The sequence below is a fragment of the Mandrillus leucophaeus genome, unplaced genomic scaffold (genome assembly GCF_000951045.1).
Source record: "Mandrillus leucophaeus isolate KB7577 unplaced genomic scaffold, Mleu.le_1.0 Scaffold247, whole genome shotgun sequence".
NCBI classification, from domain to species: Eukaryota; Metazoa; Chordata; class Mammalia; order Primates; family Cercopithecidae; genus Mandrillus; species Mandrillus leucophaeus.
The window spans coordinates 1026961-1040137 of NW_012102554.1; the positions used below are offsets into that span (position 1 = coordinate 1026961).

Consider the following 13177-nt stretch of genomic DNA (forward strand, 5'->3'; position numbering starts at 1 on the left):
GTAGAAAATTATAAAAGGTCCTCAACCAGTTTGTACAGCTGCTCCCACTCCCTCATCACCTCTTGTGGGCCTTTGGAAATGTATGTTGGGGGAGGCATTTTGAATTTTTGCACTTACTTGGGAGTGCCATGGCACCTAGAAGGCAGAAGCCAGAAAGACCAAATGTCTTAACAATGCCTGAGGCAGTGCCACAAATGAAGTCCTGCTCCAAATGCAATGAGCCCCGAAAAGAATCGCTGATTCTAAGGAACCTTCCAACTTTAACATTTCAGGACGTCCCTAAGCTGAGCTAGGAGGCCCCACACAGAGGCCGGAGTCTCCCAAATCCTGTCCCGCACTCTCCTCTACCTTATTAACGGCCAACTCATCTTTCAGGTTTCGACTTGTATTTCACTTCTCAGAGATATCTTCCCAGGTGCCCACCCCAACGTCACTATTATATTATTATTTGATTCTCCGTCCCTCCGTACCCCGCGCCAACTCTGTAAACCCCAACGATAACAGAGGACGTGGCTCTTTGTTGACTAACACATAGTGCTTGGTGAGGTCACGCTGGCGCCAAATACTTTTTGTATAAACCTATGAACTGCTGACAACCGGATGAAAGCTCACACGAGGGGAAAGGGCGCCAAGCCGAGGCGCCGGCGTCCTCCGACGTAATTTCCGCCCTTTAGCGCTCCTCCGGACGCCCCCTTCTCCCGGTCCGTGTTTGTTTCCGGCATTTCAATAAAGCTCGATTCGGCTCGAGGAAGACCCCGTTCTTCCGGGAAAATGGCGACTCCCGCTCGAGCCCCGGAGTCACCGCAGTCCGCGGATCCGGCGCTAGCAGCGGGGCCTTCCGAGGAAGCCGAGTGCCCGCCGCCGCGCCAGCCTCAGCCTGTGCAGAATGTCCTCGCTGCCCCGCGGCTTCGAGCCCCAAGCTCCCGAGGAGTTGGGGCAGCGGAGTTTGGTGGAGCTGCGGGAAATGTTGAAGCGCCAGGAGAGACTTTTGCGCAACGAGTAAGCTGGGGTCCCGCGGAGTCTCCGCCAGGCTCCTTCAGCTCGAGCTCCCTGGGCGCTCCCCTCCCCTCCCCCACTCTGTTTCCTTCCCTGGAAGGTGACCTTGCCTCAGTCACATTCGCCTCAGTCCTACGGGCGAGTGGACGGAGGGCTTGCTGTCGCAGAGCCGTGCCTCTTCCTGGCCAGGCACGTATGCCTGCGAGGATGGCTCGGACTGAACGGCTACTTATTGTTGCAGGCAGTTAGTAGCCCCTCGTTGGTTTTATTTACCCGGGGGCTGTGTTAGTTCCATGAAGCAAGAGTCTTCATTCTAAACCCTTTTGTCGCCCGCACCCCAACCCATAACAAGTTGTCAGCTTCGTCTCTGGATTCTACGCTTACAGGAACCGTAGGAAATGGGAAGAGTGGGATATGAAGAGGGGTTTATTAGGCCGGGAAAGTTCCACCCTCATTCAGCTGGTTGATTTAACGGATTTTAGCAAGGGAGCCACGTGATAAAAGTGATTTTGTTTTTTAGGCAGCTTTGTTTAGCAGCTTGTTGCAAAAGATGGTTTGAAGGAATAAAAAGCGGGAGACAGTAGATGGCTATTTTCAGAGAGGCTCCCCACGAGACAGTTGTAAGAAAGTGAACTAGGAAGGGATTGGGAGAACTTTTAAGCATAGAGTCATTTAAATGTAGTTGACAGAGATAGCTGAGTTTTCCAATTTGTATGGAAGACCGCTAGCAAAAATAGGAATATTCAGGGAGAGGAATAGATCCGTGGTTGATTTTACGTAGGGTGTTCAGAGTTGAGGGGAGAGCGGGACAGACATTTGACTAATTGAAAACCAAACACTTAAAAGCTGGAGAAGTTGTCATTAGGCTCAAGAAAGAGAGAACTCTGGAAAAATATAGAAAACATAGGAATTTCAGCTGTAGAGTGTTGTTAATAGTTGAAATAGTGGGAATGAATGTAGTGTCAAAAAGAACAAAGGACCTAAGATTTTTCTCTCCATTGTATAATTAAAGAAAAGAGAATCAAAAAAGGAACTCTGTCATCTAGCTAAAAGGACAAATAAATGATTGGGATCAAGGCAGGTGTTTTTACCTTGTGAGAATAGGTTTTCAATCTGTAGCAGTGAATTAACTTTTTGGTCTCAGGACTCCTTTATACTTTAAGATTTTTTGACATCCCAAAGAGCTATTTTATGTGTTCTGTCTAGTGAAGTTTATTTACTTATCAGAAATACAGCTGAAGTCTTTAAAACATAAGCATACACAAGCACACATTCTATTCTAGAACAATGATGTCATCATATGTCATGTAGCCACTGGAAAACTCCGCCGTACCCATGTGAGAAAATGAGAGGGAAATAACATCTTAGTATTATTATGAAAGTAGTTTTAAAATAATAGGCCTATCTCCACACTCCACCCCATCCCCAAATTGTGGGGATTGCACTTTAATGACTGCTGGTTCTTGGAATGTCTTATGTGATTATTACATGCTTAAAATACTTTTGCTGAAATTCTAATTTGCTGAGACAAATGAGGCATATATTCCCTATTCCAGCATTCCCTTGTTTTTTTGTGCTGTTTGGATAATGACCGTTTTATTTGTTTTATTCCGGTTTTGGGGCGGTTAGAAATCAGATATTTGACTTAAAAATCAGCTTTTCTTTCTTTGAAGATAATGCTTTGCCTTTTTAATGTTATATGTCAAGTTAAAAACATGGCTGTAATATATATGTATTCTTTTCCATTTGACAGAAAATTCATTTGCAAATTGCCCGACAAAGGTAAAAAGATCTTTGACTCTGTTGCGAAACTGAAAGCTGCTGTTGCAGAACATGAAGAAGTTAGAAGAAAAAGTGAACTGTTTCACCCTGTTAGTTTAGACTGTAAGCTAAGGCAAAAAGCAATTGCAGAAGTTGATGTGGGTACAGATAAGGCCCAGAATTCTGACCCGATACTTGATACTTCATCACTAGTTCCTGGGTGTTCCTCTGTAGATAATATCAAGTCATCTAAAACAACCTCACAAAACCAGGGACTTGGACATCCTACTCATGAAGGTGATGGAGAGACTCCAGAGGTTGAGTACACAGTGATTAAGGGCCCAGCTTCCAGCAACAGAGACAGGGTACCATCTTCATCTGAAGCTAGTGAGCATCGCCCGCAGCATCGTGTTTCAAGTCAAGCAGAAGATACTTCCAGCAGCTTTGACAACCTGTTTATTGACAGGTTACAGAGGATCACCATTTCAGACCAAGGTGAACAACAGTCAGAAGAAAACGCAAGTACTAAGAACTTGACAGACCTTTCTAGTGGGACTCAGAAGAAGCCTCATTACATGGAAGTGCTAGAAATGCGAGCCAAAAATCCAGTGCCCCAGCTGCATAAATTTAAAACCAATGTGTAAGTACCATCGGAAACAGGCCTATAACAGGAACATGATATTTGTTAAACTCAAAAAGTTAAGAGAAACTGGGTGTCGTGGTGCTTGCCTGTAGTCCTAGGCTACTCAGGACGCTGAGGTGGGAAGACAGCTTGAGTCCAGGAGTTGTAGACCGGCTTGGGCAACTTATAATAAGACCTTTTCTCTTAAATAAGGAGAATGCTCTAAGTTCCATGGGCTTTGTATGAGAACTACTTGTAGTTAGGAAAGAACATATTGTGGAAACACTGAGACCAGCCTGGCTGGAGTGGAAGGTTTATGTTGAAAAATATTTAGTTTTGAAACCAAATAATTGACAGGGTCTTAAATAGCACTTGGGGGAATATTAAATTTCAGGATGCTTAGCCAATATTTCATAATAAACACAGAGTTGGAGAGAATTTATTATGACGTCTTTTTTTCAGAACTATTTTTTAGTGTACAGCTCTGATTAGTGTACTATCAAAGTGTACTCTCTTTGATTAGTCTGTGAACTAAGGGTAAAGCAATTGCAGGAGCTGATCGGCTTTCCAGCAAAAATTATTTGTATGCTCACTAAATGTAAGCAAGCAGCAGGTGTTGTGGGGACACAGTGAAGTCAAGATTCTTAAACTTCTTTGCCTTTTTGATGTTAAACCTCAAGTTTAAAAACATGGCTGTAATGTATCCATGTATAATGTAATACAACACCATGTTCTTCAAGGAGTTTCAGAGCTAGATGAGGACGCAAGGTTTACACCCTTGGAAAAGAGTTAAGCTACGTAATAACAGTTTCAGGGGGAAGGAAGCTGAGGAGAGTTTGAAAAACTGAAAGTAGATTCAGGCAGGATAGGCAAAAACTCTCCTTATCAGTTCCTTGCCATAAATTTGTTTCTGAAATTTCAGGAAAAGTAAAGTCTTTTTGAAAATAATTGCTATTTACTTGCAGCAAATGTAACATTCAACTCAAAAGGTACCTTCCTATACTGTATTTACAAGTATGTAACATCAAATACAAAGTTAAATTACTACTACCTTTCTTTGAAAAACAGAAAATCTCTAGTGAAAAGTGCCTAACACATGCTTCTTTTTTGTTAGACTTTAACTCTACCCCAGCATTCATTTTAACCGCAAAACATTTTATTTCTGCTGTATAGAAAATCAGGATTATACTGCATTAATGTGATCAAGTCATCTCTTGTGTACAGTGAGGTGTCTTTCTTCACTGCCAGGATGACATTTTAGGAAACTAGAACCATCATCTAGTCAATAAATACAACAAAGAATACATTAATCCCAGTTCTGTATTACAGTCATTTAGCTGGGAGTGGAAGAGAGGTAAGGGAATAGTGATGAGGGCTACCAAGAATTCAGGAAGTTGAAGAGACAGGGAGCCTTCTGTATAGTTAAAGGAGAACAGGAAAGACAGGGCTTTGAGGAGTCCTTATGCCATAGACAAGGATTTAGAGGGTTCCATGTGAGAAGTGGCTTGGAGGTTGGAAGGTGGGGTCATTTAGTGTCCTTGGGTCCTTTCTGCTCTTCCTTCTGCATACTCTTCTGGTTTCATGTATCACCTGGATGCTGGAGGCTGACCCCTGTCCACCTCTATCCCAGATCTTCCCAGAACTTTAGGTTTGCATAGCCAATTAACCATGAAACTTGACCACTTGGGTGTTCCTAGGCACCTCAGCTTAATCATGTACAAAGTGGAACCTCTGTTTCTTTCCAAGGTAATTTCCATATTTCCTAATAGGACCACTACGTTCTTTGTTTTCTTCCCCTAAGGTATCTTCCATTTTTCTCATCTCCGTATCTGCTAGCCATGAAGACCTACTTATTTCTTTGATCTTCATCTCTATAATTGTTCTTCATCTTCTGTCAAAGTGAAGACTCTCATCTCTCTCGGGCTATAATTGTGGCCTCTTCTACCTCTAGTCTTAACTACCAGTCAGTCTCCAATGCTGCCAGAGTGAAATTTGTAAGATGGAAATCTGAATTTGTTACGGAGAAATCTTCATTGCAGTCTGGGCCCAGGCTACTTCCCAGCCTTCTTTCTGGCTGTCTTTTCTGTGTAGCCAGAAAAGCTGAGTCTCTCTACCTTCTGTACTTTCTCTCACTCCCCTTGCTGGGATGCACTTCTCTCCTTATTTAAATGGTGAGCAGTTATTCCAAGACTTCAAAGCTGTTTAGAAGCTTTTCTTACAGCCTCCCTGTCTCCCACTAGAACTGGCCATTTCCTAATGTTCCAGTGTATCTTGTTGAGATATCTGCCATAGTACCTCTGGTATTATATTGCACTGAAACTTTACATGTTTCTTTCTTTCTACTGGGCAATAAGCCCTTTTGCAAATGTTCTTTGAATGAATACATGAAAAAAAAAAAAAAAAGCTCCAGATGAAATATAAGGTTTGAATAAGGAAGGAAAAGGCAAGAGCCTGTGTGCACACAAACACACCCCTGTTTGTTAGAGCAATAAATACTGGTAAACTGCTTACTATTACCTTTGGAGGAGAGTTAATTGCTGAGGTAAAGGTCATTTGTGTGAATGTTTTAAATGTATCTACAAATAAAATAGTCTGATTATATAGCACAAGTTTTCCTTTCATCAGGTTACCTTTTCGACAAAATGATTCGTCTAGTCATTGTCAGAAGAGCGGGTCTCCTATTTCCTCAGAAGAGCGGCGGCGCAGGGATAAGCAGCATCTTGATGACATCACAGCAGCTCGGCTTCTACCGCTTCACCATATGCCCACGCAGCTGCTCTCCATAGAAGAATCTTTGGCACTTCAGAAACAACAGAAACAGAATTATGAGGTATTTAGAGTATTATTTTTTTTCTTGTCTGTCTGTTTGGTGCCTCTTACATAAGCCAGCATTTACTCCAGGTTCAAGGAGGAAGGAATGGAATAGAGGGGATTAGGTGCTTCCATGAGCTCAGACCTATGCCACTAGTTTTCAGAGACCTATGCCATTAGTTTTCAGAGTCATAAAGTTGCTAGAACTGCAGGAAATGGCTAGAGATGATCACAGCTACCTTCAACATGAAAGTGGTGATTTGCCAGGAAATGTGGGGAGACTATTGTAGAATTTCATGTCTTGAAGCTCATGTACCTGCCTGTTCCTGTTAGGATAGTAGTAGCATCGCATCTCTCCCTTTCACCTTGTAAAACCCATGTGACAGCTTCTGAGTGGTGAACTGTAACCCAGACCCCTTGTTAGAGAATGAGGAAAATGTAGTTTCCAGGCTTCCGTCTCCTGCAGTACAGGGGAGGGCATAGAAGGAGTGGGAGGATAATGTTGTATAGCCAGCAGACAGTGAGACACTGTTTCAGAGCATAATCCGCAGGCCTATGTGAAGAGAAAAAATCTGCTTTTGGCAACTTAATCAATTTTGCATAGCACTTTGTTTCCATGTGTTTTGCACTGAACTTTAAACTTGTATGTTGAGAGTTTGTATACAGAGTAATGGGATGGGAGAAAATAAGTGTGAAGGACCACAGGGGAATAGAAAAGTTTAGAAGTATTTAGTAACAATTTTAGCCTCCAGGAGAACAGTATCCTGTCTCACTTCCTAGGTGTTGCTTAGCTAGATTTTAGTCAGGTACTAGTGTACCAGCCAGTATCACACCAGGCTGTTCAGGAGTTCGAGACCAGCCTGGGCAACATAGCTAGACTCCATCTTTACCAAAAAATTAGCCGGGCATTGTGGTACGCAACTGTGGTCCCAGCTACCCGTGAGACTGAGGTGGGAGGATTGCTTGAGCCCAGGAGGTCGAGGCTGCAGTGAGCTGCAATCGCACCACTGCACTCTGTACAGTCTGGGTGACAGAGTGAGACCCTGTCTCAAAAAAACCCCAGCAAAACAGGCTGTTAATCTGCCTTGGCTTTTCATAAAAGCTTTGGCATGGATTGGCATTTTCAAGGTGCTCTTTTTCAAAAAACCCATATTTCTTTCTCTCAGTGCATTAAAATTACTGCCTAGTTATGACCGTAGCATTGAGGAAGTGTTTATTGTCTCTGGGCTCTTAAATGCCCATCCTAAGATATTTTTAGGTTGAATTAAACCCTTTATCTTTAAATTGGTTTTCTTGGCAGAGGTAATAGCTCCCACTTTTACTTACCCATATTCATGGCTTGAAGAGGAGGACATCAAGAAACTCAAGAAAGCATGAGAAAAGGGAAGAACGGAATTAGGAATGACATTGCCACCTACCATGAGTTGGTGGTGAAGTCCTTAGCAGTTTTTAAGTACTTTGCCAGTGTCTGAAATTTACTTGGACTTTTTATTAGATACTAGTTGCTGTAGGACTTTATTTGGAGAGGAATAGTCAGCTTTTTAGTATTAATTTCTTAATTTTCATTTTGCCATTGAAATGTAATTCCCAAGTCTAGAAGTCATGATTTTTATTAGGGAAGAAGGTTCTGTCAGTTGTAGAAATCTAGACAATATTAGTCATTTTTGACATTTGATAGGTCACATTGTTATGTGAGCATGTATACATGTACATGTGCCCACATATTTAATGCATCTGCATTTATAACTGTTGTTGTGCTAAGCTGATTACTCAGTTTCTTATATAGAGGAATGTATTTCAATGTAATGTTGTATATTAATGGAAGTCAGTAACTTCAACTGTAGCAGGCTGGTGGCTGTCAGAAGCATTACCCAGTTGTGTCTGATAGGGCACAGCCAACAGGCTTGTATTGCCCAAGGGAGCACTCGGTGAGGTGTCAGTACCCCTCATATCACTGATTCTATATAACTTCCCATTGAAAAATTGAAGAGATGTGAACGTGTAACTTTTTGCTTTGCTCTTTGTTTTAAAGGAGATGCAAGCAAAGCTCGCAGCGCAAAAATTAGCTGAAAGACTGAATATTAAAATGCGGAGTTATAATCCAGAAGGGGAGTCTTCAGGGAGATACCGAGAAGTAAGGGATGAAGATGACGATTGGTCCTCTGATGATTTCTGAAGATAATCTCCTAAATCACTGACGTTGAGGTGTCATCATCTTACATCAGACTTTCTAACTAGTATCAAGATCAGTGTCAGATATTGTTGAGGGAAGTAATTTTATAAAGTTACACAAAGGTAGTTATTAAAAAAAATCCCAGTTTGTCTTTCAGATGACTTTCATGTGCTTGAAAAGTTTAATTTTTGAATATTGTGTTTAACCACATGGTATTAAAATTTTGCAATATATTGTGTATTGGTCTGATATTTTAGTATATAGTAGAACATACTTTTTTTCTTTAAGCCAAATGAAAAGAGAGAACTTCGCTTTTTTCCTTATTCTTAACTATCAAATAGCATTTATTACATGTCTTTCAGTGAAATACTTAGTTCCAGGCACCCAAAATCAATTAGGAAGACATAGTTCCCTTCTCTTTTGGGTAATGAAGGGAGCAGTCTAAAGAATTGTATGCATGTTTGCATGGGGTTATTGAGACATTGGATGTGAAATACTTAGGAAGACATGCATGGAGAATGCTTAACAAATGCTCTTCTCCTTTTACTGTCTTCCCTTAGGAAGAATGTTCTCTCTCTTCTGATTAGGAAGGAATTCCCTTTTGAGTAGATGCTGGAAGGTGGAAGTTTTTTTTTTTGTTTGTTTGTTTGGTTTGGGTTTTTTTTTTTTTTTTTTTTTTTAAAAAGAGTCTTGCTCTGTCGCCCAGGCTGGAGTGCAATGGGGCACTATCTTGGCTCACTGCAACCTAGGTGGAGATCTTTTTAAATAACCTCATGTTACTTCAGGCAAATCTGGTACAGGAAAAGTCCAGGCTAACTGAGCTAGGTGAAGGCTTGTGCATCACCTGGCTTGAGTTCCTTGCTGTCACAGATGATAGGTTCATGTACAGAACATTAATGTTTGGTAAGGAAAGCATTTTTTTTGTTATTGTTGTTACAATTGTCAGTACTTTACTTTTTTTCCCCCAAAGAGGCAGATATAGACTGCAGAAACTTCAGTCTCATATATAAATGTTCATGTCATTTTAGAGGATTATATGGTTGTCTCCAGAGAAATTAACTTACATTATCAAAAAATTCTTTGTCTAATATATTGGAGTCTTTAAAAGTGTTGAAGAATAAAATATTAATTAGAACAACTTCAAATGCTAATGGTGATGTTTTACTGGGACTTAATTAAATACTTTTACTTTTGAAAAAGACTGTTCACATTTGCTTCCAGGTGTAGTTATTGCTTTCAGTCCTCACCCACCTCAAGCAAATGTGAAAAGTATACTGACCTAAGAGTCTCATTAGTTTTAGTTCTTAAAGCTAATAGTAAATGATTTTGCAGCATAAAATTTGATGTTATTTGTGGAAAGCTGGATGATATGGAAGAGTTCATGTGCCTGGACACACAGTTCCCTGTAATCCTGCCACCTAGGGAGATAACCTCTGTTAACATTTTAGTGTTGTGGTTTTACTTATTTTTCTATTCATAGTTATACATTTATTTTCTCAAAAATGCAATCATAATGTACATTGCTTTGTGGTCTGCTCTATGTATTGTCAACATTTTCCCATATTAAGTATCTTGCTTTTTAGATAGCTGTAGGATATTTTATTTCATGGGTATACCATAACTTTAAGACTGATATCCTATTCAGCAATTTGATTATTTATTATAATGTAATCTGTAAATAGTGATGTGATTAACATCTTAAAATAATCACATCTATACAAAATGACTTATTTCCAGAAGAGACCGCTCTAGAAATGAAATTGTTAGGTGAAAGTGTTTTCGAGAATCTTTATATATCACTCACTGCAGAGATCATGTTCATTTACATTCCCATTAGCAATATATCCAACGCTCAGAATTGAAAATTACTACTTAAAATCTTTGGAAATTGAATAATTACAGAAAAGGGCTACATTTAAAATTGGTATTTTTTTTTATTACTTAGTGAAGGTTGTGTTTTTTTTTCACGTTCATGGGCTATTCTGTATTCATTCTTTTGAGAATTGCTCATTCATATTTTTTCTGTTACCTGGTGAATTTGCTCTTTTCTTGGCTTATAAGTTCTTAAGAATGTGTGTCCTTTGTCATATATTGTAACTTTTTTTTAGCCTTGTCATTTAACATAGTTTGTGATATTTTAGTGTAGAAGTTGTTTTCTTTAGGAGTCTACCTTTGTATATGTGCTTGAAACTATTTTTGTAATCCAAGAATGGATAAATGTCCTTATCTTCTAGTATTTTCTTATTTCACTTCTACACCTGTCTTTAAAAGGAATTTAAATTTTGTTTATATACATTAACTAAATCTACAAGTTTGGGGTGAAAAGGAAATTTTTAATCCATCTCAAATGTATTTGGGTATATTGTATAAGGTAGGGATTTGATTTTATTTCAAAGAGTTTACCAATTGGTTCAGTATCTGAAACCACCATTTCCCCTCTGATTCGTAATGCTATTTTTATAGAATATTAAATTCTTATGTCTTTTGTATCTTAGGCCAATTTCTGGGCCTTCTGGGTTTTTTCCACACTGTCAATAATTATCGCTTTAATTGGTGTTAATATTTGGAAGTACAGGTTCTCCCTTGTTCTTTTAAATTTTGTGAAATATAACCTACAAATAAGTACTTAAAACAGAGTTTAATGGGTAAAGCAACAGCTGTGTAATCACAAACCAGATGCAGAGGAGGTCCTGCCAGCACTCCAAAATCTCCTTTTGTCCCCTCTTGACACTCACTCTTTCCCCCAGAGGTAACTATCCTGACTTAAATTCTCCCTTTGTCCTTTTAAGAATTATTTTACCAGTTATGTGTGTAACAATATGGTTTACGTTTTGCTCACTTTTGACTTACATAAAAATAGAATAATATTATATGTTGTGTTTGGTGTCTTTCAACATTGCATGTAAGATTCATGTCACATGATGTGTTTCATTTTCATTGCTGTGTAATGTGCCATTTCATTAGTACCACTATTATTCCACTTTGATGAGTACTTTGAGATTTTCAGTTTTTGTCTATTATAAGTAATGCTTCACTGAGCATCTTTGTGCACATAAACATGTTTCCATAGAATGTGTACCTAGGAGTGGAATTGCTCAGTTATAAGGTATGCATACCTTTAAAATTTTATATTCCCTCCTCTGCTTCCATGGTGTATGAGTGCTTGTTCATCAACACTTGGTGTTGCCAGATTTTAATTTTAGCCAATATGATGTTTATATAGTAGGCGTTCATTGTGTGTGTGTGTTTCTCTCTTCTGAGATGGAGTCTCGCTCTGTCACCCAGGCTGGAGTTCAGTGGTGTGATCTTGGCTCACTGCAACCTCCGCCTCCTGGGTTCAAATGATTCTCCTGCTTCAGCCTCCCGAGTAGCTGGGACTATAGGCGCATGCCACCACGCCCAGCTAATTTTTTGTATTTTTAGTAGAGATGGGGTTTCACTGTGTTAGCCAGGATGGTCTTGATCTCCTGACCTCATGATCTGCCTGCCTCCGCCTCCCAAAGTGCTGAGATTACAGGTGTGTGCCACCACCCCCGACCTCATTGTGGTTTTATTTTACCTTTCCCTGATTAGAAATGGTATATGAGCATTTCTTATGTTTATTGGGCACTGGATTTCTTTTGAAAAGTGCCCATTCAAGTTTTTTTTTTTTTTTTTTTTTTTTTAAGAGAGAGTTGTTCTGTTGCCCAGGCTGGGTTGGGGTGCAGTGGCATGGTCACAGCTGACTGTAACCTCTAACTCCTGGGCTCAAGGGATACTTCTGCCTCAGCCTCCTGGGTAGCTGACGTTACAGGCAGGAGCCACCACACTGGCCTCCATTCGAGTTTTTTGTTTTTCCATTGTGTTGTGTCAGCTGTTTTTTTTTTTCTCATTGATTTGTAGGATATATTCTGGATACTAATCCTTGGTATTCAATCAAATTTGGTATTTGGTTGGCTATATTTGTTGGAAATGTCTTCTCCTTTTGGGGGATTATTTTTCATTCTCTCTCTTTTTTTTTTTTCCAGAGATGGGGTCTCACTATATTGCTCAGGCTGGTCTTAAGCTCCTGAGCTCAAGTGATCCACCTCAGTCTCCTGAAGTGCTGGGATTATAGGCGTGATCCACCACATTCCAGCCCTTATTCTCTTCTTGATGACTGATAAATTCTTAATTTTAATGGCAAATCTATCTTTTATGTTTAGTGCCTTTTGTGGCTTGTTTTAAGGACTTTTCCTGTCCTGAAGTCATGAAGATAATCTTTTATCTTTAAAAATCTTTATAGTTAAAAGATGGTTTATAATGTTGCCTTTCACGTTAGGTCTTTGATTCCACCTGGAAGATATTCGTGACTGTGTGAGGGAGGGGTCCTTCTGGACAGCCCTGGTGCTAGCACGGAGTGCAAACACGGTCATTCCCAGCTGCTCCTCCTTGCTCTCCTGCCATAGATCAAGCATCTGTATATGTCTGTGTTACCTTCTGGATTCGCTCTTCAGTTCCATTAACCCATTTGTGCTAATATTCCATTGCCTTGTTTATGATAGCTTAATGATAAGGCTGGAACGAGACCCACCATCTTATTCTTCAAAGTGCCTTGGGAATTTTTAGCCCTTTGCCTTTTCATATAAATTTTAGAATCAGCTTGTCATGTTCCATACACACAAAATCCTTGGTAGTGCAAATTCTTTCTCGTTCATTTTCAAAAATACGTTTGATATTCTGTCATTAACTTTTCTAACAACTTACATATTGAAATTTAGGAGATAGGGGATTTGGACCTTTGCCCTTGATTAAAGTACACTTACTCTCTATGCTGATGACTATTTTTAGTTTCT

General features: G+C 39.8%; 1 protein-coding gene across 2 annotated transcripts; it reads left to right on the forward strand.

Moving 5' to 3' along the window:
* The first annotated feature begins 564 nt into the window (after window positions 1-564).
* On the forward strand, window positions 565-11235 carry POLR2M (polymerase (RNA) II (DNA directed) polypeptide M). 2 transcript variants are annotated; one of them, XM_011983169.1, is made up of 4 exons: window positions 565-999; window positions 2750-3397; window positions 6005-6209; window positions 8223-11235. In XM_011983169.1, the coding sequence occupies exons 1-4, from the start codon at window positions 887-889 to the stop codon at window positions 8364-8366; spliced, it is 1110 nt and encodes a 369-aa protein (XP_011838559.1). In that variant the 5' UTR covers window positions 565-886; the 3' UTR covers window positions 8367-11235. The 2 variants fall into 2 exon arrangements, with proteins under 2 accessions (XP_011838559.1, XP_011838561.1); XM_011983171.1 differs by having other exon boundaries at window positions 3224-3397.
* Window positions 11236-13177: the final 1942 nt, after the last annotated feature.

Bases quoted from the DNA above. Each gene is read 5' to 3' on its own strand.
- POLR2M (XM_011983169.1), top strand. From the start codon at position 887: ATGTCCTCGCTGCCCCGCGGCTTCGAGCCCCAAGCTCCCGAGGAGTTG. The intron at 3,398-6,004 runs GTAAGTACCATC...TCCTTTCATCAG, and splicing joins CATAAATTTAAAACCAATGT to GTTACCTTTTCGACAAAATG. The intron at 6,210-8,222 runs GTATTTAGAGTA...TTTGTTTTAAAG, and splicing joins AACAGAAACAGAATTATGAG to GAGATGCAAGCAAAGCTCGC.